General features: G+C 43.5%; 1 protein-coding gene across 12 annotated transcripts in view; it reads left to right on the forward strand.

Annotated features, from left to right (window-relative positions):
- The window catches only part of REEP1 (receptor accessory protein 1), a 499521-nt gene that overhangs the window by 438655 nt on the left and 37150 nt on the right, over window positions 1-23716 (forward strand). For 11 of the 12 annotated variants that reach the window (XR_011739109.1, XM_065836977.2, XM_065836979.2 and 8 more), the window contains exon 2: window positions 21847-21919. The exons of the other annotated variant lie outside the window; for it this stretch is intronic. Coding sequence is in view for 10 of the 11 variants with exons in the window: in XM_065836977.2 (XP_065693049.1) it covers window positions 21847-21919 (73 nt within the window). In the remaining variant the exon portion in view is untranslated. The remainder of the gene's footprint in view (window positions 1-21846; window positions 21920-23716) is intronic. 12 annotated transcript variants of the gene reach the window in all.

The raw sequence follows: 23716 nt of genomic DNA on the forward strand, positions 1-23716 counted from the left end.
ACACACCACCTGCCGTACATACAGAATATGCTAAGAAATGTTACCTATACAATTAGGTGGTGTCATCCCTCTGAAACAGATCTTGTGGTCTTGCACGGCTGCTCTCCCTTGCACAAAGAGCACAAAGTGGTCTCTGTGGCCCCTGGCTCGGCCCAGCACCCACCACGTTCATCTCTGCTGCAGCCTTTACGGCTCCACTGAGGGGGCAGAACCTGTTGGTGACAGTAAGTGACAGGGGAGCGTCCAGCGCAGGTGCGACATTTGCTTTGCCCTTCACGTGAAATGTGACCGTGCTGATCCCGCTGCAGGGGATAACGCTGCTGGCTGCTTTGTCAGCCATGACCCAGATTTTCCTGCACGAGCACAGATGTGCTGGAAATGCTCTCAGCCCCAATGGGGAAGGTTTTCTTGCATGCACATCGCAGATGTTGCTAGTCCTGGTTTGGTTAGGAAGGATGTTTTACCAAACCAGAGGTTATGGAATGTAGCTAAGGGGCTTGGCCTTCACAGCTGCCTTAATACAGTATTTTTACCTCTGTGGGACCCTTTCCATTTTACTGTATTAAAGCATATTGAAGCATTAATTTAGTAAGTATTGTGTCATTGAAATGATTTTTATTGCTGTTGTACTGGTAAGGGCACTGAGGCACAGGGAGATCAAGTGAGGTGTCCAATATGCCACAGAAAACTTGTGATAACAGGTAATATATTTCCTCCAGGCTCCTTGATCAATACATTAATGAAAGGGGATCTGATCAAGGGAACTGGGCATTCTGTTTGTCATTTGTTTTATGGATTCATGATGGGTTGTGAGAGGGATAGAACAAAACTACAGACTTAAGTAGATGCTACCTGAAGCAGTCAAACACCCAAAGACTTAAATATTTGGAATAATGACCCATTGCCTTTCAGATCCTCAGTGCTGTCCTCAATGCCATAGACAGCAGAATACAACAGCCAAATTGCCTTATTAGGGCTACCAAGTCAGGCATTATGTTACCTAAAATTGGTTACTTAGTCCCAGCAGGGAGGTTTGGAGACAAGTTACTCAACCTGTGGTCCACAGGTGGCTGGATGTCCACAAAAATCAGACAGTCCAGCAAAATGTTTCCTCTCTAAAACAAAAACCCTTGTCCAGGCAGTTGTTAGTTATGTACTAACTGATTTAATCAGGTGATAACTGCTTTTTACTACATTCTTAGTTACAGGTTTTGTAATTATGTCTACTGGATTACAGTTTTGTTAAATACTAACACTTCGACATTTTACCATGTGACATTATTTGTCATCTATCCTTAAGCAACAGTGGGGTATAAAATGAGCTGTATGTTTCTTTCAAAGGGTCAGATGGTCCAGTGAGTAGGAAAGGCTGAGAAACACTCTTCTGTGCTCTTATTGCAGTTAACAGAGGTAGAGAGACATCTCCAAGGAGCTTCCATTAATGTGTGGCCTCGAGAGCTGTTTGGTCAAGAGGAAATACTTGGTTGCAGAGAGGACAAAGGAGGGCGTGTAATCATGCCTAATAATCCTTAAGCAGTTCTTTTCTGAGTACTGAGCCCTGCATTTGCCTTTCCACTCCTATGCTTTCAGGAGCCAGAGATGGTATCTTGGGAACTTTCAGGCTGATCATAAGGCCAGGTGAGGACTTGAGTGCTGCAGAAGTAATGGCCAGTTTGGATTGCTGTAGAACCTTCATATATCAAAATTGCTTTTGTGTCCTCATTAGGCAGGTAGGATCTGAGCCTAAATTTCCTTTCGTTGGCTTGTCCGCTTGATTTGATTAGGACCAGTCAGCAGATTTCAGGTAGGTCTTGTGAGATGAAATGGCTCGAGGGAGGGATGAATCCATGTAATCAGGCTCTTCACATGCAAAACTCTTATATGGCAAAATACCACTTAAATCACCTGTGTTGTTGAAGTTAATCACGTGCTGCTTTTTGCAGAGGAAGGTGCCTACGTTATCATTTGTATGTTGTTTAGATTGTAAACTCTTTTGAGCAGGAAGTCTTATTTAGTATTTTTGTTTTCACAGCATCCTAGACAGTGGACTTTAGTCACTATTTGGTTCTCCTAAGTTCTGTAGTAATATAAAAATAAATGATGTGTGAATAAATGCAACTCTGCCTTCTAGGTGAATCATTTATGAGACTGATCCTGTGCTCCTTGGTAATTTCTTTGTGACGCCATTACTGATACAGTGTTCATGTTCTGGTTTGGCATTTCACATGCATGTAGTAAGACAAGATTTCTGCTCTGAGGAGCTCCTAATTTAAACTGATGAAACACAGGCAAAACAGATGGTGAGCAGAGAGGTGAGAATGAACTAGAAGAAGTGACAAATTGAAAACTGTGTTTTATCTTTCTGTGACTCGTGTGCTTTTGGAGAGAAAGACTGACATAACAGGACACGCCTGCTCATTCTGCAGACAGGACCCAGGAAGGCCCTCCAGACCTGCAGTGACATGCCAGAATCATAGAATAATAGAATCACAGAATTGTTTTGGTTGGAAAAGACCCTCAGGATCATCAAGTCCAACCATAACCTGACTCTAGCACTAAGCCATGTCCCTAAGAACCTCATCTATACATCTTTTATACCCCTCCAGGGATGGTGACTCCACCACTTTCCTGAGCAGCCTGTTCCAATGCCTGACAACCCTCTCCATGAAGAAATGTTTCCTAATTTCCAATCTAAACCTCCCCTGGCACAACTCGAGGCCATTTCCTCTTGTCCAGTCACTTCCTGAAACAGGGACATGGGTGGTACTTTCCTAAGCTTCATACACAGAACCACTCCATCTTTTGATACAAAGGACAGAGCAGCAGTATCTCCTTAGTAGGTTTCTCGTTTCTCATAGACACATTTTTCAGGATTTAGAAGGGGAGGACAAAGGATTTTTATTTTATATAAGTGGTAAAGCAGTGACCTGCAGGCGGGCAAAAGCTGCCACAGCCAGAAGAAGGGCAAGGCTGGTGGTGAAGTTGTTTGTACAGTAAGTAGAAATGAAGAGTGAAGATTATGTTTCAGGAGAGAGACACATTTATATGGAGGCAGAGGATTAGGTGTCAAGTTGGAGACTGAATCTTGGAAGCGACAGCTGGGAACGCCGGCATGGCGTCACACTTCGTGAAGGTTTGTTTCTTCAAATGCTGCCGTCTTGCTTGCTGTGTCCCTTATTGCTAATGCACTGATTGCAAATAAACAACAAACCAATTCCAGAGAAGGAATCAATCAACTGGTCAATAAAGCTGCAGTCCATCTTTCCCCTTTCTCTCTCATGGAGCCAACAGTAATCTTCTGCTTTCCAAAATTACAAATTTTACAGGACAACAAAACCAGTATTGAAGAACCTGTTTGTGAGGAGCTAGAAAGAATGCCCCTCACGTCTGAAATTTTGTGCCATTTTGGCTGGGTCCCAGGGATGCCAGGGCAATGTGTGTAGCCTGCGTTTGCGTCTACTGAGCCATTCAATGCTGTCAGCATCAACAAACAGTTGCAGCTCCTGTTCAAGAAGCATTTCTGTTCTGCTGAGTTCATACTGTTGCTTCTTTTTATTCAGCTCAGTTGAGCTAATTTATTTTGTTTCTTGTTTCCAGCCTCTAAGTGTGTGTTTTTAGAGGAAGGCCAAAAACTGACAGGCCTACCTTACCTTATGTTTTCGAGGGAGGCTCATGACCAATAACCAGTCTTGTGTGAGGGAGGAGGGAAGGATTTGTGCTGCAGATTGTGTGTGACAATACCAAGAGCCTGGATTCAGCGGTCATACAGTCTCCTTGTGGGAAGAGGGCAAGTTATATATTCTTTCTAAATTTGGTACCTGCAAAATAGGTTTAGTGATAACTTCTGTCCATCTAAACTTCCAGTTCTGCTTTATATGTGATAGACCCTGATGTGGGCATGAGGTCCACTTGCTGGAGTAGAATTGAAAGGGCGATGTAAATATGAATTTTAAGTTGAAATTTCTGAGCTAGCAAAAGTTCAGGGGTGCTCTGGGATGTTTTGCATAGACTGGTCTCTGTTGTGGTAGAGCTCTCCTGAGGATCAGCCCCTGAGAAGCACTCATGGAAAAGTCAAACCAGGAACTTTAGATGGCATTTAATGAGGAATACCCTTCTAAGGAGGATGGATGGGATGCACCTGGTCAAGATCAAGAGCAGAGCAATCCCAGGAAGACGTTCTCCTGTCATCACAACATTTCATGGCCACCTTTGTCTTGATGCCTTAGGCACAAATGCTGTAACACTTGCTTTGAGCACGTGGGGGGAGCAGGTTGCCCAGCCTGCAGGTCACGTTAAGCAGCCATGGTGATAAGCTTGCTGCTCTGTTCCCACTGAGCTGCTCTGGGCTCTGCTCTGCATTGGGCCCTTCTGTGGATGAGCAGTTCAAGGCTCTTGAGCATCATCCTGCTTGTAGAAGGTTTCTGCTTGTCCTGCTGCCTCTTCTGCTGGGAACTTGGGGAGAACGTGTGTCTGTGCATGTCTAAACTTAGACCTATGAACCACCCATAGTATGTGACCCACAAGAAACTATCCTGTGTTAGATCAGCCTAAATAACACCGTCTGGCTCCTAAAATGCCTGCAGAATGCATGGTGACACTTGAAAGAGAAAGCTGGATGCTGGAGCTGAGGCTAAACAGCTTTGGGTTTAGTGATGTATTTCATGGGAAAAGATTGAATGGTTTCACTGGGCTTGCATGGCTGGAGAATGAGTACAAGACTGGTGGCTATATGGAAATAACTTGATGGTTGATGTTCAGATTCCACTGAACATGTGCCTTTGCCAATAAAACCCCACTATCCTAGCTTGTATTTTTTTCTGGAAATCACAGCGGAGGCCAGGGACATAATGGACACAGGTACCGAATGGGATTTTCTCCTTTCCAGATGTTCCATGTAGGTCTGAGTTGAAGCACATTGGCAGGGCAGCCTGGAGGCCATTCGTGTCTTCCTTGACTTAATTGCACCTGTCTTGCAGCTGAACAAAGGATTTTACGTTCCAGGCTTATTGTTTTCACTCTGCTTATAAGGATTTCAGCCAAAACAGAAAGATGTTGCTATTTAAAAAGAACATTAATAATTAAATTGAGATACTTAAGGGAATATACCCCATAAGGCTGGGTTTGTGCAGTTTAAGTAGATCATAATAATTTCCATGGCAACACACTCTGCTGTCCTATATACAGAATGGGTCTTTCTTGTAGGATCAAATGCACGGAGAAAACTGTTAGTTGAAACAGATACCTTAAAAACACAGGCAATGAAATAAGAGTGAATAGTTTACTGCATAAATGTTGGAATTTTCTCATGTTTGTTATATTGTGCTAACCTCTTTTCATAGTTGTGAGACTGCGATCAGTCAAACCAATCCCCTGCTGATGATGATTTAGTGAGAAACTGTGATCTAATGATCTTTGTTCAGGGTGTATCTCTCTTTCTTAGATATATCCATATCTGCGGATGTATAGAGCTGTAACTGTCGTGAATCTGTATGTTAGGAAATAAAACATCTCTAACATGTAACATTGTGGTAATTTTGAACAGACCTACTAGAGTCTCTGTGCCTTGCTGCCTATATCTGTGTCTGTGCTAATTGTCTTCCATCTCACAGCATTAGATAAAACTTGTTTCATCTGCATTTGGGTAGCATTTTGAGATCCTTGTATATGGTGTGTTGTGTTAAAGCTGACTGTTACACCGGAATTTGCAATGGCAGTCTAGCACCTGAACACTTAGAGATAATTGATAACCACACATTCACCTGGAAGATGTGGAGATTCTTGGATCCATCAGGAATTGCACTGGCTCTTTTTCTCTAGCATAGCAATCAAAGAAGTATATCATTTTATATGCACAAAAAAGCCTTACAGGCACATGATCAGAGTTACAGAATCCTTGTGGAAGTCAAAGTCATCATCCAAACAGAAAAGATGGAATTTAGCAGAAGAGTTCTCAATGTAACTTTCTAACAAAAAAACCATACAGTATATGGGGCAAGGGAGAAGTGGGGAAAACCACCGCCAACAAAACCCCCCAGTTAATATCTGGATAATTGCAGCTTCTGTGTTGTGTCAGTGGAAGTAGACTGAGTGCTGCACTGCCAAATTCTAACAAGAACTGCCAAAAAAATTCCCAGTCCTGGCTTGTGGTAAACCTGAAGGACCAAGGGTGGATGTTCTGCAGACAGAGGGAATAAATAGCTGGAAAATGCTGATTCAGTGCAAACCTCAATCATTTTCTTATCCCTAAGGCGAAACCAGGGCCTCAAATTGTGTTAACTGGTGCAGCTCTACTGAATTCAGTGAGTGGTGTAAATCTACCCAGGTCAGAATCCCAAGGTTGTGTTTGAAGCCCAGAATGGGGAGGGCCTTGTAGAAGGTGCCAGCTGGATCCTAGGAAATTGAATATTATAGGATGAAAATGGGCCAGTTCAAGATAAAAGAACACTTTTTTCCTTATGACCCTTAATTAAACTGCCCTTTGAGTGGTGACAGGTTGAGGATAGAAGACTCCCAAAAACATTATTCGGTCAGGACAGTTATTTTATCCTTTCTGTCATTTTGTTGTTGGGAATTTTGTCACTAGGTTGGCATATGGCTTCATCTGTACTTCACCAACCAAAGCCAGTCAAATGGGCTGTCCTAAAGCCTGTAATCAAGATATCTCTGGCCTCAGATCTGGAGCTGTCTGTTGAGCCCCGCTATTGAGCTTCTCTGTAGTGAATGTGAACACCCACTGAAGGCTGAGAATGAAGAGCATGACCCCACTCTGTTTAGATTCAGTCAAAAGAATCCTAATGCCCTATAGCAGTCCACCCAAGCATATATACTTTAAAAGCTACTTTGTGTCAAATGGGGAGAAACTCTGTGTCTCATACTTCATCCCTGTAACTTTGAATACCTGTTACAGAGGGTGCTGCAGGGTGCAGCCTGCAGGCCGACCACTGCCTGCTGCATCCCTGGGCCGGGGTGTTTTAAATCCCTTTCAGTGCTGCTTTGCAGACTGCTCAGAACTGCGAATCCCAAGGTCTCCCTGACAGCCATTTCCAGGGCACAAGGGGATGTGACATATGTGACTGATGATATATATCTACAGATTATTCCTAGATCGCTGCAGAATGGGTAGAGCTGATTAAGAAACTGCATACAGCCAGAGTGAAAGATCTTGCCTGCTATCCATGAGGCAGGACATGCATTTTAAGTACATAAATACTATGCTGGATTTAGCACGGTGCTGGCAAATGAACCACTCTGTTTTCCTTGTGGTTTGTGTACAAGTCGTAGTTAATCGCACATAAATTCATGCTCTAAAATCTCTCTCTCCTTTGCCCCCTTCTCTCTCCAGGATGTACTTGCAGATTAGATATTTCTCCTCTTTTTACTGTAGTGTGTCCTGAGTTTTTTGCACTCAGATGTGCTGTACAGCCACTGGAATAGCTCAGCATTCTTTTTCAATTATTATTCTGCTGAGGTTGGCAGATACTCAGCTATAACAAATCGGATCCCTATTCAAAGGCTATTGTGTTTTAGGTATATTCTTGAAACCAAGAAACCTCACTCTGGGCAGTCAGTCCATAAACGGCTGAAATCTGTGAAGACCCAGTTCTTGAGGTATGTGTTATACAGCTATGTGTTGTGTTTGAAACAATTAAGCATTTCACTTCTCAAATAGCAATGCTTTGTTTCTGGAGAGTGGCACTTCCAGCACTGTCATCTCTCTGTGTGAATCTTCTTGCCTGGAAAGGAGAACAAACGCTGGACTGTGGCATTTAAACCAGCAGTATTATAATGAATAAGTGATGGGAAAGCATACATAAGATAGCAGGCAGTGTGGGCGTTTCCACAAAAAGTACAAGCTGCCTTCTCAATCAGCTGCCTGCTTAAAAATCTCTGCAATGGATGCATTGGCTGTCGTTCCCTTTGCTTTCCTCTAAGGTTATTTCTGTAAAGTCCCCATCTGGCTCCTAAGCCTCAGTTTATATTTCATTTTATATGTTGAGTAGCTGCCAGCTGCAAGGTATATGTGTGTAAGAGAAGGTGAGAAGGAAAAAGAGGTGAAGTCACTAAGCCAGAAGAAAGAGGCAAAGCCTTTAGTGTTCTGAATTGTGCAATATGCTGGGGTTTTTTATCCAAGCCCGAAACAAAGAGGTATTCCTCATGGTGCAAGAATGGAGATATGTCTGTGTCACGGGCTTTGATCTGAACACATTTGTGCTTGGGGAATTCCAGAATAGAAGAGACTGGTGTGGCTTTATCCTTTTAGCTCTGTAATGCTCTCAACTGAAGCCTGAAATTCAGAAAGATAGGAGAAGTCTGGGAGAGATCAAAATTGAATGCAAATGGGAACGTGACATCTTCTGTCAGAATGAAGATTGAGTATCTGGGTAGCAATAATGCTGTCTGGAGGAATTAAAAAACCCCGAATCTAACGCGCTCACCTCTTCAAATTGTGAGGCTGGATTTGAAATTCTGACTTTTATAAAATGTGCACATATAAATGTATGTATCTGTGCATCAGATCCTTTAATGTGTACTCTGAACCTGCAAGATTGTTTGCCTGCTGTTTTCTGAGAAACCAGCAAGTCCGAGAATTCATTTTGAATGGAGATGGTCCTATAAGCACTTCCAAGAAATCACCTGGTGAGATTAAATGGACAAATGTGAGAATTGGCAGAACTGCAGCACTAAGCTGGGCTCACAGGGTGAGATCATCTCCGTGTAATGATGGAGGTGAGAAAGGCTGGCTCAGAAGCGTAGCCTGGAAATTGTCATTTCTCTTTCTACATCTCACATAGGTTCTACCTGGGCCGTGACCCAGCTGCTGATTTCCAGTGCTGAAAACCATTTAATTTTCAGCATAGTCAATGTAGATATTCATTGTCTCAGAAAGCTGACTGTTATCTCAGGTTTCTTTAAAGAGTTTTACTTTAAGAATCTCTCCATCCAAAAGCTATGATTTCCAGTTAATGTGGTCAAGCTCTTAGTATGAAATGCTGTACCATGGGATGCTTCAATAGATACCTGTCCTTGCTGTAAAGTCTCTTCTGCACTTCAACTCATAGCAAGTTGTTAAAAACTAATGCAGGTGAGTAATAGTAGTGCTATGAAAATTGGTGGAAGCTAAAAGAAACTCCTTCCTCTGTCTTATCTTTAGGTAAAAACCCAAAGTTCACTTACTTACTTAAACACTACAGGGACTCAAGTCTAGAGTCCTTGGAGTAATAGGAAAGTGTTTGACTTGTTAAGCTTCAGGGAGAAGCTATGGAAAGATAGGAAACCACCAGAAATTAAACAAAGGAATCAGATGTTGGTCAAGAAATGCAAAACCTGGAGATACTTAGTGAGATAAAATGATTTGGGAGGAGCAGGGAAAGAATGGTCTTTTTGTAGCAGAAGAATATTCAGTTATGGGGATGGATTGTGTTGTAGGAAATTTAAATAGATGCAAAGAGATTCCAAAGTTTAGCAGAGAAACCTTGCATTTTAAGAAATGTGCTGAGGAAATGTGTCTAAATTCCCATATTTCAGACTTCATGTGTATATTTGTACATATGAACTCTTTGCTGAGCAAAGAACAAAGATATTTTAGAATCCTGTGTAAACGGCAGCAGTTATATCTGTCACACGCACCTGCAAAGTGAATTGCAAGTCAGAAATTTTTAGCTCAGGCTGTGGTTCTGGTGCTGAGGGAATGGCAGGAATTTGAGAGGCTACACAACTACATCTCCTGAGAGTCTATCGGCACACCCACGCTGTGCGCTGCTGTGCTCCAAGGCACAAATGGTGACAATATTCTGCCCAACCCAAGCAAGTTAAAGGCACAACAGATGTGGCTTTTGCATGTCAGGACTAGGTGACGAATATCCAGCCAGGGGATAACTCAGCTGGGCCTGTGAGAAACCAATCTGTAAAAAGGGAGGACAAAAATTAACTATTTCCCAAGGGCTTGGAGGGAACTAATTGGGGATGGCAAGACTTACAGAGATACTGATGTTTCTGTGCTCAGAGTCCTGCTATGCGCTCAGTTATAGTCCTGGAAAACCTGTTAGAATTAGTTGATCAGAGAATTTAAAGCTTCCTGAATCCTGGGGTGTGTCACTAACATAGGTGAACTCTTTGAAAGTGCTAAATATAACTTCTTAGAATCAGTTTTATTTAATCTTTCTTCATTTAACCTGAAAATACAATTCTCCAACTTCTAAAGGATGAATTTAGACACTGAGGTGGAGATTGTTATTTAAGGAAGCCATTTAAATATGTTTTAGCTCCATCAAAGCTTTGCTGATGTTGCAGCCTCTGATCCTGTTAAAAATGATCATAGTGTGACTGTTACTCATGTGTATGGGTAATTTATTTTCTCTGTGAGGTTCTCAGCTTCACCAAAGAAAGAATGTGTCACTTTATCTCCAAATACGTGCCATGGGCTACGCCGTTTGGCACAGAAGTAAATAAGCTGTTAATGACTTCCCTGCTAGTGATTTTATGTAAGAATAGATCATGCAACAGCATTACCATAAAACCATTACGTTTTGCAGTGGTGCTGCACAGTTAACAATGACACAAAGCCTTATGCTGTGAATATGTGGCTGTAGAGATAAGGGGAATCTTGCTGTTCTTCTTCTAGCTCACTAAAAATAGCTACACAAGAGAATCAAAGCAATAAGTGTTTGTAAATATTGTTTTCATCTCTCTAACCCCTGTTTTTTAAAGCTCTTTGCTAATGGCAACCTGGTCCATGCTAAGTCCCAGAGTTAGGAAAATGTGGTACAGTTCTTCACTTCCCTTGACACTCACATTTTGGTTTGCAGGTGGCTCAGTGAGGTTTGTGCTACTGCAACAGCTCATACATCGTGGGGTATATTAGAAGGGAGGTGGTCAGTAGGTCCAGAGAGGTTCTCCTGCCCCCTACTCTGCCCTGGTGAGACCACACCTGGAATATTGTGTCCAGTTGTGGCCCCTCAATTCCAGAAGGACAGGGAACTGCTGGAGAGAGTCCAGCGCAGGGCAACAAAGATGCTGAAGGGAGTGGAGCATCTCCTGTGTGAGGAAAGGCTGAGGGAGCTGGGGCTCTGGAGCTTGGAGAAGACTGAGGGGTGACCTCATTAATGTTTACAAATATATAAAGGGTGAGTGTCAGGGGGATGGAGCCAGGCTCTTCTTGGTGACAACCAATGATAGGACAAGAGGTAATGGGTTCAAATTGGAACACAAGAGGTTCCACTTAAATTTGAGAAGAAACTTCTTCTCAGTGAGGGTGACAGAGCCTGGCCCAGGCTGCCCAGGGAGGTTGTGGAGTCTCCTTTTCTGCAGACATTCAAACCCGCCTGGACACCTTCCTGTGTAACCTCATCTGGGTGTTCCTGCTCCGGCAGGGGGATTGGACTGGATGAGCTTCTGAGGTCCCTTCCAATCCCTAACATTCTGTCATTCTGTGATTCATTTGGCGCAGGCTAAAAGGAGCATCTTCAGAATCCTGCTGTAGTGTGACATCTATTATTGTCATACCGTGACCCCAGCTTAGCTCCTGGAGTGGGGGGCACCACTTGCAAAAGCAAAGGGGTGGTGTGGCTGAGCAAGAAGGTTCTCCAAGTAGCAAGAAAAAATCTCCTTGCCTGTTCTGCACCTCCGAGTGTGTGCAGTGCTGTGTTCATTTAGGTCTCAATAGAGGATTCGTTTAGTAAGAGGGTTCACCAACAGGTTGAGGAATGTGGTTGTTCCCCTGTGTTTGGCAAGTGTGATACAGTGTCTGGCAGGAGCAGTGTGTCCCAGTTGGGTCTCCCTGGTGTAAGGACACCAGCAAAGTCCAGTAAGTCCAATGGAAGGGTAAGCAAAGTTGTTTTGTTTTGGATTAAAGACTCATAGAGATCTCTTCCTACCTAAATTACTCTGTGATTCCAGTCTAAAGGACACGTTTCTATTTCTTATATTACATTCACAGTTCTTTGACTTGCACAGTGCCCAGTAACACACTAAATGATATGTCACATAGGTTTTACTCTTTTGCTTTTCTGATGGGAGAGTGTGGGGAAGAAAGGTGTTCACAGTGGCTTGGTTTAGTGTTTATGGGCTTTTTTAATATCTAAGGTGCTGTTTGTTGATACAGGCAAATATGAGCTGAAGATTTGCATCTGGCAGGAGATGGGTGCTGCTCCTTAGGTGCTGGGTGAGTCTGGTTGCTCTGGAGTCAACCCTGCAGGACGTTCTCTTACTCTCAGTGACAAGGTTCCTTGGCACAGAAGCCAAAGCACTGCCTGTCCCCTATGGCCTTCAGGAGAACTTCAGGATGTTATTTAGGCTTTCCTACATACTGTTTTTTGTCACTTATCCTAACACTGTGATGTAGGATTATCCACTAAATGGTCATTTTTCTTCTAATTTATTTTAATTAGAGACAAATATTTTTACTGGTAGTTGAAGCTGAATTCAGAGGTGCAGCCAGAAGCTGTGATTAGTGATCCATGGCTTCAGTCCAGAGGTTTGTGTCCCTCTGATCTCCTCTCCTTTGTGTCTAGGTTAGACTGGAGGCTGGTCTCTATCAGTTTAGCTCCAGCTGGAGATCTCTCCCTCCTTGGTTATCACAGTTGTACCATGCATTTCAGCAAGATGCTTTTATTAGCAGTATAAAATGGAGGGATTAAAATGGATGAATGAAATGAGAAAAGACCCTGGAGGAAAGAACTCTATTAAATTTGCACTAGAAATCCTTGTCAAATGCATATGAGAAGAGACTAGAAGTCTCTCTTTTTCATACTGTATGGCAGTATCTTATTTTCCTTGCTTTCCTTTTTTAAAAGAAATATGGAGATCCTAGTAAAAAAAAACAGGTGCTCAGCCCCTCCCTAAAATGCTGTTATAGTACCCAGAATAAATACCGGTCTGTGTCTGTGGGCCATAAAGAGAAATGTGGTTTGCATGGCCTGTGAACTCCCTGCAATGTCGCAGCTGTTATATATAGCATGTGGCATTCTGATACCCGGACCAACGAAAACATTAAGATGATCTGAATATTCTGAAATTACCTGTAGAAACATCTTTCCTTAGTTTTCCTATGCTCTTGCTCTAAAATTGGAGTTGGAAACTGGGTTGTGTTGATGTCTCTGACATGAGCTTCCTGTATAATTTCAACTGGATCTCACTGGCCTTATCATTTAAAATAGAGATAAAACACTAATGAAAAAGAAATAATCAGAAATCAATGGAAGTGCAGTCGGCTTTGATACAGGTCACTAATACTTACAGTGCACTTTCAAATATGTTATCAAAATGAGATGTTTTAAGAGGTTTGATTGGTTTGTTTTTCCTTTTTCCACCTGCACTTAACTAGGAGTTAAATACCAGCTCTGGGACACAGAACTAATGACTGAGTTGGGTCCCATGTATTTTCAATCTGGCTGATCCCTCCAAATCTTTGGTCATCTAGTTTTTCAGGTTGAAGTTGTAGAGTCCTCAGAGATGCAAGAAGTTCATGTTGGTTACAGATGGTTAGGCTATTTATTGTTAATTTACTGGCTTGATTTTTAAATTATATCAGTGAATTAAAATATTCCTTGCACTTAGTTAAGCACTTCTAGTAATATTCTGTCCCTGGGAAGCTGAAGTAACATTAAGGAGGTCCCATGTTGCAATTGATTTGGATGAGCTTTAGTTTAATTTAGTTTTTATTCCTGTTTTCCGTGCTGTGAATACAACACTAGAGATCTCAAGCTGTCTTTCTGTGAGGAAGAGGCAAACAGGAGCTCTTGTATTTCTCTCCGTCTCCTCAGCACTTGTGGTTTGGTGGTGAAAGACTTCCATGACCTGAACTGAGTTTTAGGATACACACACTGTAGGATTATGCTCTAAATCGGGATTCCTGTAGGTGTTTACACTTCCTAAAATTTGATCCACATAGCATCAGTTAAAATAACTCCAAAATAATACTTGCAGTACAATCTTCGTGGTTTTGTATGAAAATCATGTGGAGTTTCTTTGTTGATGTGCAATTCATTTTTTATACCTCTTTTAGATTAGAAATTAGTTTGGTTAGGTTATATGTCTCATTCTGTGCCTTTTTGTATCATGAGCCTACTATAAATCTGTAGGCTAACTCACAATACAGATTTTAAGCCATCTGTCATCTCTGGAATATAATGTCAGTGCTTCTAAAAAAGCCTTTTTCCACATAAACATCCCCCTCTCCAGAGTCAGGAAAAGCAGCCCTTCCCATCTAAAACATACCATTTAGTTTTCAAATTGCCATTTTATTTGTCTTGGAAAAAAGACAGAGCTCTCAAAGCAGAGACTATATTGTCAGTACTGGGTAGGGAAAACACGAGGGGCACGCAGATGCTAAGCCCTGCCTTTGTGGAGCAGTGAAGATCTGACCCGGTCACATAGCAGAGAATGTTTTCTTCTCTAAAAGGCGCAGATTTTATTCCCCTCAGTGTCACGCTTTAATTAATTATTTGTTCTCCCCTGAAAGGGTCTGAATGGGAGGAAGCTCGGTGCTGTGGACGGCTCTCTGCTGCGGTCCCGCTGAGCCGCAGCGCAGAGAAGGGAGGAGCAGCAGCAGGCCAAATGCCTCCGATGTGGCCGACGAAACACTATCTCTTGCAGGCAGCTGCTGGGAGCCTGGTGGCATTTGCCAGGCACAACGTTCCTATCAATCCACGGCTTCTCACTGATGGATCGGGGCCCCTCACCAGCCCTACGCGCTCTCCGTGCTTGGGGGGCAAACAAATTCCCCTTGCTCATCAGTAGCCCAGCTCTGCTGGGTCAGGCAGCTCCACTGAACACAGTGTGAAGTAGAAGAGACCAGCTTAGTAAGTCATCTACCTGCAATAAATTTGCTTCCTAAAATAGCTACGAAGCCATGGGGTGTTTTTATAGCAGCTACACAGGCCTTTTCTGCTCTGAAAGAAGTGTTAGCTCGTGTGTCAACTGATGCAGTTCTGCCTGAGTTTGGCGACAGCGTGAAACAATAAATCTGTGAAGGGTGAAGCACCTGCTTAATCTTGGTCAGGCTTTAAATAGGGTATTCAAGGACGTCAGTGTAAATATCAGCCCTGTGAGACCCTTCACTGCTGGTGGTTTTAGTAGTCATCAGGTGCATTATCTTGCAATCCAAATATTTTCCAAGGTCTCCCCATCAATAACGTTGTTATTTTAGCATTTCTATTTTCTGTTTGTAACAAGTGGCGAAAAGGAAACCACGTTTGCCTTCTTTAGACAAATCTGGGTGTAGGATCTCAACGTGAGTGAACGCAATAGTTGTGTGATAGCTCCAGGCTGGCCAAGGCCGCTTCCTCCACCCATCCTCCTCGCCACATCTCTTCACCTGTTTGTGCCTGGCTGTCTTCCAGCTCCCATGTCAGGAGTGCCCTGGCTGTGGGGGAAAAAAAAAGGTGGTGTCAACTGGAGACGAGTGTGTGCTGCTTTGGGAGGATCAAGGCTGCTCAAATTAGAAGCATCAAGGACAGCCCTTGCTCCTGCTATTTCTGCTAGAAGGACAGTCAGGCATCCCTTCACCTCACGGTTTCACCAAGAGGAGAGATTAGGTTTCTCCTGCTGTTAGGTTATGTGAACCAAGGCAAAATGTGCAGTCTGTTCTGTAGTAGCCTGGCTGAGAAGTTGAAGGGAGCTGTTAGACACTGAGGTCTCCTGGGACTGCACTCTGTTTCCTTGGTGCTGTGGGTGTGCCTGGTGCTGCAGACCTACTTGGGAGGACAAGATCTCATCAGCCCAGAGGAGCTAAGCAGGTCACACACCGAGGAGGTGAGGAGGAATGTTTCCTAAAGCAGAGGAACATGCTGGATGACCATTCAAGTGGAGCTTTACACCTTGTTAATACCCACAGAGACGGTGCGTGACTGGACAAGTGACATGGGCACAGCAGCACAGTTGTCCTTGGCAGCATGGGTTTAGGTTGGACATTAGGAAAAGGTTCTTCACCCAGAGGGTGCTGGACACTGGAACAGGCTCCCCAGGGAGGTGTCACAGCCCCAAGCCTGACAGTGTTCAAGAAGTGATTGGACAACATACTCAGACACATGGTGTGAATTTTGGGGTTGTCATATGCAGAGACAGGAGTTGGACTCGATGGTCCTTGTGTGTCCCTTCTAACTCAGGACATTCTGTGATTCTGTAACCCTGCAAACTTGTTTCACTCCAGTTGCAAATGGAGTTTGAGGTGAGCCTGATCTGTTTCAGGGGTGTCAGGGCCCGGTGCTTTCCTTGTGGGATGTTTTTGTGTTTTTGTCACTGAGGCACCATGTGCCTTTGGTATTCTGACAGTATCAGGGTGTCAGGTTGGCATGGCTGGGTATCCACATCTCCTGGGTCCCAGGGTGGGGATGGCATCAGCTGTTGCCGTGAGAGTGACCAGGCAAGTTCCTGACTGTGCTGGAGCCACCGTGCAGGACCTATTCTGCTGCAAAATGACCACAAAGAATCTACAGGAGCCACCTCCCAGGGAATACCAGCCTGAAGCCTCCTCCTCTGCAGCTGGTGCTTCTTCCACCCCAGTCCCTTCTTGGATATCAGGCATTTGGCTTGTCAAGAGGCTCACGTTAACCCTTTCCTTGACCTTGTGCACTGCTCATTTTCACTTTGACAGCTGTTGAATTTAAACTGGGAGCCTTTGATGCAAAGACGGTTGTGTTTATTTTTAACCTGTGGCACTGTGTGAACATTAATTAGGACTGGTAATAAGGAATGCAAACCTATTGGCACCCTTCTCAGCGGTTTCAGTGAGGAACGCTGGCGTGGGGACAGCTCAGCTGCTGCTCCATGTGGAAGAAGTGCACACAAGCCAGTGAACACGTTGAGGAAATAGGGAATATTTCCATGATTCCTAAACGTGTCCATTGCTGTTTTTGAGCAGAAGTTTGCCGTCTTGGCTGCTGCGTGTCGATGATGTGGAAATGTTGGTTATTTATGGGCAAAATAAGGGCTGTTCTATTTGTGTTGTAGTAGTACAATGTTCTAAATGTTTGGGCAGCCCAAACACTGCTGGTGGCATGGTAACTAGATGAGCAAAACTGGGATGGCTTGGGACATGGGCAGCACCGTGCTGGTATATTTGTAACAGTAGATTACCATATAAAAAAATAGCTGTGTGGTTAAAAATACTCAAGAGAATGGATATACAGGCATTTCTAGAGGTAACGTGCGTCCTGACCGGTACTGCTGAGAACTGCCGAGAGTAGTTCCATTTATTTCAGTGGCTCCTGTACGGAATGTGAGGGTTAATTTTACAGGTAGAACCAGGCCCCTCATGAGGAAAACAGCATCACCAAATCATCAGAACTTGAGATGTCACGTGAGACCGTCCCAGGACCTGGTACCAGCTCCGATGCTTATCCCCAGGCTATAATCCAAATGGATTAGGAATATTATCACATCTGAGTCAGCTCGTGCGCTGTGATGGTCAGATCATTGTGTCAGCAGATCTGGAGAAGGGATAGAAAGATACAGTAGCCAGGGCTGGCTGTGGCTGTACTGGTAAGTGGAGACAGAAGGAGGTTTGGTGGTGGCACAGCTGCTCCCCTGAAACATGACAGAGATTTACTAAAGAGGAGCCAACAGTTGCTTTAATATTCCCCTGATAATCAGGAAGCTCCACAATACGGGAAGCTTCATCCTTTACCGTCTCATTTAGTGGTAAACTTGAATAATGAAAACAAAAACCAAACCCCAAATCCTATGTAATGAAATTGTACAAATAAATACAGTTACTCGGTTCCATAGATTACCTCCTGGTGATAGTGAGGGTTTCTCCCCTCCTTTTTGACTTCGTTTTCTTCATTCAGTTGAACATCCTCTTACGCTGCATCAGTATTAGGAACAAATAACCTCGGTTGTTGGTCTTCGCAAAAGCAACATTTAAAGTCGCTCTTATGGATCATCCCCAGTGTGCTCCCACACACTTTCATTGCCCTTCTCCTTTCCCCTTCTGCCTCCACCATGTCCCTTTCAACAAGGAATGACCAGAAGCACATGTATCGGTCCAGACTGGGGATTGCTGCTGCTGATGTCCCTAATAGGATTATAAGATTTTCAGCATTAATCCTTATCCTATTCTTTAGGAAGACTAACCTTTTACTTAGATTTTTGCCTCTTGTTGCACAATTAGTTGACTCTTCAGTGATTTCTTTACAGCTGCTGTTTTGTCCTTTTTCAAGGCAATTGTAATTGATGTAGATCCAGCGTGGAGCAGCGTAAGAATTCTTAGACTGTTGTTGTTATTTGTTTAGTGCTGCCAGTGAGATTTCCCAACTCACTGGTGAATGTCACCGCTTCCTTGCCTTTCCCTGTGCCCTGAGGGTGTGTGTTTGTTTTAGCCCAGGTTGTGGAAACACATCTCTGTAGCTTTAAACGTACCAACTACTACATCAAGCTCTGGGTGTCCCTGCTTTGCTGATCAGAATTTCTGCTTCTGCACAGAGGGTAAAAGAGCCAAGGCTTTCCAGGATATGTAGCTTATTCAAAGGAGCTTTGACAGATGGAAATGGGTGGGGAGTGGGTTTGACTCTGTATTTGTAGCCTGGTTTCCTAAGGAAATGAGGCTTAAGCAGTCTGTTTTTCCACTGCTGCTAGCTTTTGGATCCGGAAAGTGATTGTGACCAAAATAGATGGGTCAGAGAGGTCTCAAATATTAAGTTTCTGTATTATTTATATGAATTAGCTGCTGGATGGGAGATTATCTCATAGCAGTGTCTGCCAGGAGGTAAAAGCTGTTGTGTTAACTCCACAGGTAGGTTGTTAATTTAGCTTGCCAGCTGGTGGGCACTGGTTGCATGTACCATGGAAGGAGTCACAGCACATGTGGTTCCCAGGTCAGCTGGTGGGTGTGGGAGGGAACTGAGTCTGTGATTTTGGGGATATGTGAAGGAAAGCTGAAGTTCTGTGGTGTGATTAGAGAACATCAGGTAGAACTGGAATGTTGCAGAAGAGAGAGATGAGGAGAAACTGGGGAGTGGCGTGGGTGGAATTTGTGTGGTTTGGGCTGCTGCCCCTCAAACTGTGGGGTGTGAGGATAACTGTCAGGGAAGAGCTTGTTTTAGAGGTGATGGGGTGATATGCAATGGAAGAGCAAGGAGCGCAGGAGCTCCAGGCTGTGGGAGAAGACGTGCAAGGAACAGCAGAGGGAGAAGCTGGTGGCGGTACGGTCATTAAAGGACAGAAGGGTCTGAGGTGGGACGTAAGAAAAAAACAAACCGACAGTAGTTTGGAGCAAAGTTTTTCAAGCACTAGAAGGCAAGGAGGAGAATATCACTTCAGCTTGATAGGCAGGGGTGTAGCCCCTGTGTGTGTGTAAGAGGCAGGGGGAAGAGTTTTAAATACTGGTACATCCAGGTGGGGCAGAGATCAGTAAAGCACACAGGGGAGGCTGGAAAGGAGACTTAGACAAGGAATGACTTAATGGCTTGGGCAGAGGGACAAAGAATCAGTCTTGAGTTTGTGTAGTATGCAGAAGGAGTCTGAACGTGGGGATGAAGGAAGGCAGGAATCAACAATAACTTTAATTACATGGGAAGCATAGATGAGGGGGAAGAGAGATGTATTGTCTTCAGCTGGGGAGAGGAACTGAGGGAAGAGATAGAGAATTGATGTGTGTGTTCGAATTAAATCAATTGTATTCAAGCCTGATCCAAAGCCCAGTGAAGACTGGAATATGCCCATATGCAGGTATTTGTCTCCAAAACCCTGAATATGCTTTATAGAAATGCCTGAACATATTTTATCTTCCATCTGTAGGGTGTACCCAGAGGCTAAGTGACTCTAAGCCACATAGTCAGCTGCAGCAGTGACAAGACTGGGATCCAGCATTCCTTAAACCAGTTTTTGGTCGGGTAAACCATAGCAGTAATAAATGTCCATATATGCACACAGCACACTACAAGACAAATCAGTGAAACTCTCAATCTCCAAATTAGGGAGAGCACATCACCTTATTAATTGTCTCAGTTGCACAGTTTCCTTCCTTCACAGAAATTTTTTTCAAGTGTTTATTGTCTGCAACTTATTATATTCTAGTGATCCTGTAAGCTCTTTTCTTCTTCAGGGTCCAGTTACTTTCTGTTACTAACACAAACTGAGGAAATGAACATCCATCATTTAATGATTATTTGCAGGAAATAAAAGCGTGAGATAGCAGCCAGCCTGGGCCAAGAAGGAAGGACAGAAATGCGGTACTTTTTATAAGCAGAGCCAAAAATGTTACTCATGTGCTTGGCTGTTAGTTTCTGAATATTGTGGAGCTTTCTTCCTTTTGTGAGCTCAAACTGCTTTGAATTAGGTCCTGCTACCATTGAACTCTGAGAGAATATTTGTTATTAGCTTCAGTGAGAACAGGATCTGTGTTTTCCTCCTTACCATAACTGGTGTTGCTGTTTGTTAAGATACTGCAAGGGACAAAAAAGCATTTGATTTCCCAGAACCTTTCTGAGCATTTGTGTCTAATCCCTGCATATAGCACAGCCCCTGTGGGTGAAAGAGGTTCAGAAATGGCTGTTTCCAGCAAAGCTTTTTGAAGCCGATGTGAAGCCTCTGTAAAATCTGTTTTTCTGAAGTCTGCATTGTGCTTCAGGTTTTGCTAAGCCATGCTACAGTAAGCACCATGAATAGCAGGCAAATTGTCTTCGGTCACTGCTTTGGAAATCAAGATGTGTGGTGGCTCACCCCATTCTTTCACAAGTATCTTCTTGAGCTACGGGAAGTGCGATGGTACAGCACATCCCAAAGTGTTAATTTTTAATGTCTTACGTACGTAATGGACTCAAATGTAATTATGAGTCCCACGGCACACGGTTTCTACTGTCAGGATGGAAAAGATGACTGCGGGTCCATGTGGCTCCACAATTAGGGAGTGAAACATGGATCATTTCCATTCCCAAGAGCAGCGAAAACAGCTGTTTTATAGTTGCAAGCCAATAAATACCCCCCTGCAATCTATTAAATTCAGACTTTGCAGCATCATCCTACTGCATTGAATAAAACTGACTGAAACCTGGGCAGGGCAAAGTGGTTTTGACAAGCCTACGCTTATGTCCAGAATAATTGAAGTGAATGAGCAGCTAGGCAGTGATGCAGAGAGGATTTAGTATAAAAAATTATTGGTTTTTTTTCTGAGTAGTACTATTTTTAACTTACAGATCCTTATTTCTTTCTGACATGAAATCTTGAAGCTGACAGCATCCTTTTCAGACTTGAAAATGAAAAGGAACTATGTGAAAGAAGAGTAGAGCTGGGATTTTTAGGCCTGATCCTGTTGGTATATCTTGGTGGGCAAATTCCTTCTCCTTTGATGAGTCCAAATGGACTTTACTGAACACTGCAGGGCTCTTCCCTTTAACCCATTTAATATAAGGCCACAGCATTCAAACCCTCACATGGGTAGAAGGTGGATGCTGCTTTACCCTCTGACAGTTTTTAACAGTATTGAATAGAGGTGAAAGGGATCTTATATAAATGATTCTCATTTCATCACGCCTCTGAAAGCAATGCTTGTGTATTCCTGGTGTCACATTATATGATCTTGAAATCACGTTTTTAATTTCCTTTTAAAAATGTAGTGGCCTCTTTTGTTTGCTTTTGTTTTGTGTGTAACTCACAAGGCACGGCTATGGAAACCATTGCAAAAGGAAAGTCAGCCTGAATTCCTGCTCTTCATTCATGTCACTGGCAGTAGTTTCTCTGAATTCAGCGATGCAAAATCAGTCCTGTACTGTACTTAGTGCACTCAAGCTTAAATTAAATCCTAGCACTTTTTGCTAGTGCAAGAAACACATTTACCAGACGGGAAAAAAAATCTTTCTCTGTGATGGGAAATCAATTTAATCAATTTTTTGTTTGTTTGCTTTTTTGCAGGCTTATATTTGGCACTCTTTACCCTGCGTATTATTCTTACAAAGCCGTGAAATCAAAGGACATCAAAGAATATGTGAGTAATGAGGTTTGTGGCTGTGCTGCAGGGTTTGTTTTCTGAGATTACTCCTCACCATGTTGTAAAGGTGTCACCTGTATTCTGGGAGAGCTTGTAAACCAGTGTAAGGGGAAGACTGGCCCAGAGGTGGGCTGGGTGATCACTGGGCATGAGTCTAAAATAAGGAGACTCAGGTTTGTGCTTCTGCCTCCTCTGCAGAGTTGATGTGCCCCTTGACAAATGTCTGCTGTTTCTCTGGTGGCATGAGCTATATACAGCCAACTTTAAAGGTGTTTGGCATCCAGAGCTTTACATGTTTTCCTTTGTTTCTGAAGAGCAGCATAAATCAAAGCCTTTTCAAAAAGCCTTGAAGGTTTAGCTGCTCATTCAAAGCAAGGATCAGAGGAGGCAACTGGAAGCACATATGACTGAATCCTCAGATGGAAAGATCCTGCCCTGTGGAGTGACCTGTTTACAGGCAGGTCTGGCAGCTGGGTGTGCTGGCTTGTCCTGGTGCTGAAAAGTCTTCCCTGGTCCTCAGTTTCTAAAGGTGTGTGGGGCCATCAGGGACAGTGAAATGTGGGAGAATCAAAACCACTTGGGTGCCATTGGGATTCTGTGGGATTTGTGGCGCCCTTCACAGCCTGAGCTCTGTTAACTTCACTGAACCCGACTCAGCTTCCAGATCTCGACTCTTCAATCCTCTCAAGATCCCAGGGATAACAAGGCCCTGTTCCCCTCCAGGTAACAGCGTAGATGGCTGTACCAGTAAGTCCTCAGTGCAAGCTCAAACTGGGACTCCCTGTGGCTGCTGAGATTTTTCCTTTTTATTAATCCCCTCCTTCAGATAATGATTTTGGATATTTCAAGAATCATAAGGATTACAGAACACGTCTTAAGGCAAAATGTCCCTGCAGCCCTTGCACAGCTGTGCTTCTCATGATTTGTATGAATATACCCTTTGCTTGGAAATGCTGAGGATGTGTGTTAGCATCCCCAAGCAGTGTCTGCCACTGATACTTAACACTTCCATAGTCCCTTTCTGGAAAATATTTTGTTGAAGGGTCCAGTTCCTGTTGGCAATTCAACTGCAAAAGAGCAGCTCGCATCAGACACATGGGGTCATGACCCAAATGTGGGAACAGCTGATCTAAGACCTGGTCTGCACTTAGGATTGTTTTTCACTTGAATACACCAGTTGTGGCAATACATCCATTAGGGATCTGATTGGGGGGAAAAAACAGTCATTTACACTGACACGATACAAACCTTCATTTACTAGTGAAAACTTTTATCACTGTAGTTTATTTTTCTTTTTCTTGCTAATAGTCATTTTGATAAATGGTGTATTGGACTGATCCAAGCCCATCTGCACCAGATCTTGGTTTATGCTTAAAAGCTTTTCCATCAGTAATGTCTGAGTGAGAGAACCGTGCTGGCAGTGAGGCTTTGAGGGAGTCACCGCTATGTAAAAAGTCTGGCAGAAGCAGCTCTGGGAAGACAGCACACTCGGGTATTTGGCACTGCTGTAACACTAAATAAAAATATACATATAAATATAAATCCCAGGGGAGCAGTTATACAGGTGGGTGACAGGTGTTCAGGGAATAATTTCAGTACTCACAGAGAGATGGAGAGAGACTACAGGGACTGTCCCCGCTGCATTGGGGAGAAGGTGGAACAAGCCATGTCGGAGCTGGTGAGATCCAGATTTATTGCCTCACCTTCCTCCCTCCCCCAGAGCAGCACCTGGTGTAGGTGTCTCTCTTGTACTGCCTTCTTTCCAGCCCTCCCTTCTTCTCTAGCAGTTATGCC

Source organism: Patagioenas fasciata, chromosome 4 (assembly GCF_037038585.1).
Source record: "Patagioenas fasciata isolate bPatFas1 chromosome 4, bPatFas1.hap1, whole genome shotgun sequence".
NCBI lineage: Eukaryota > Metazoa > Chordata > Aves > Columbiformes > Columbidae > Patagioenas > Patagioenas fasciata.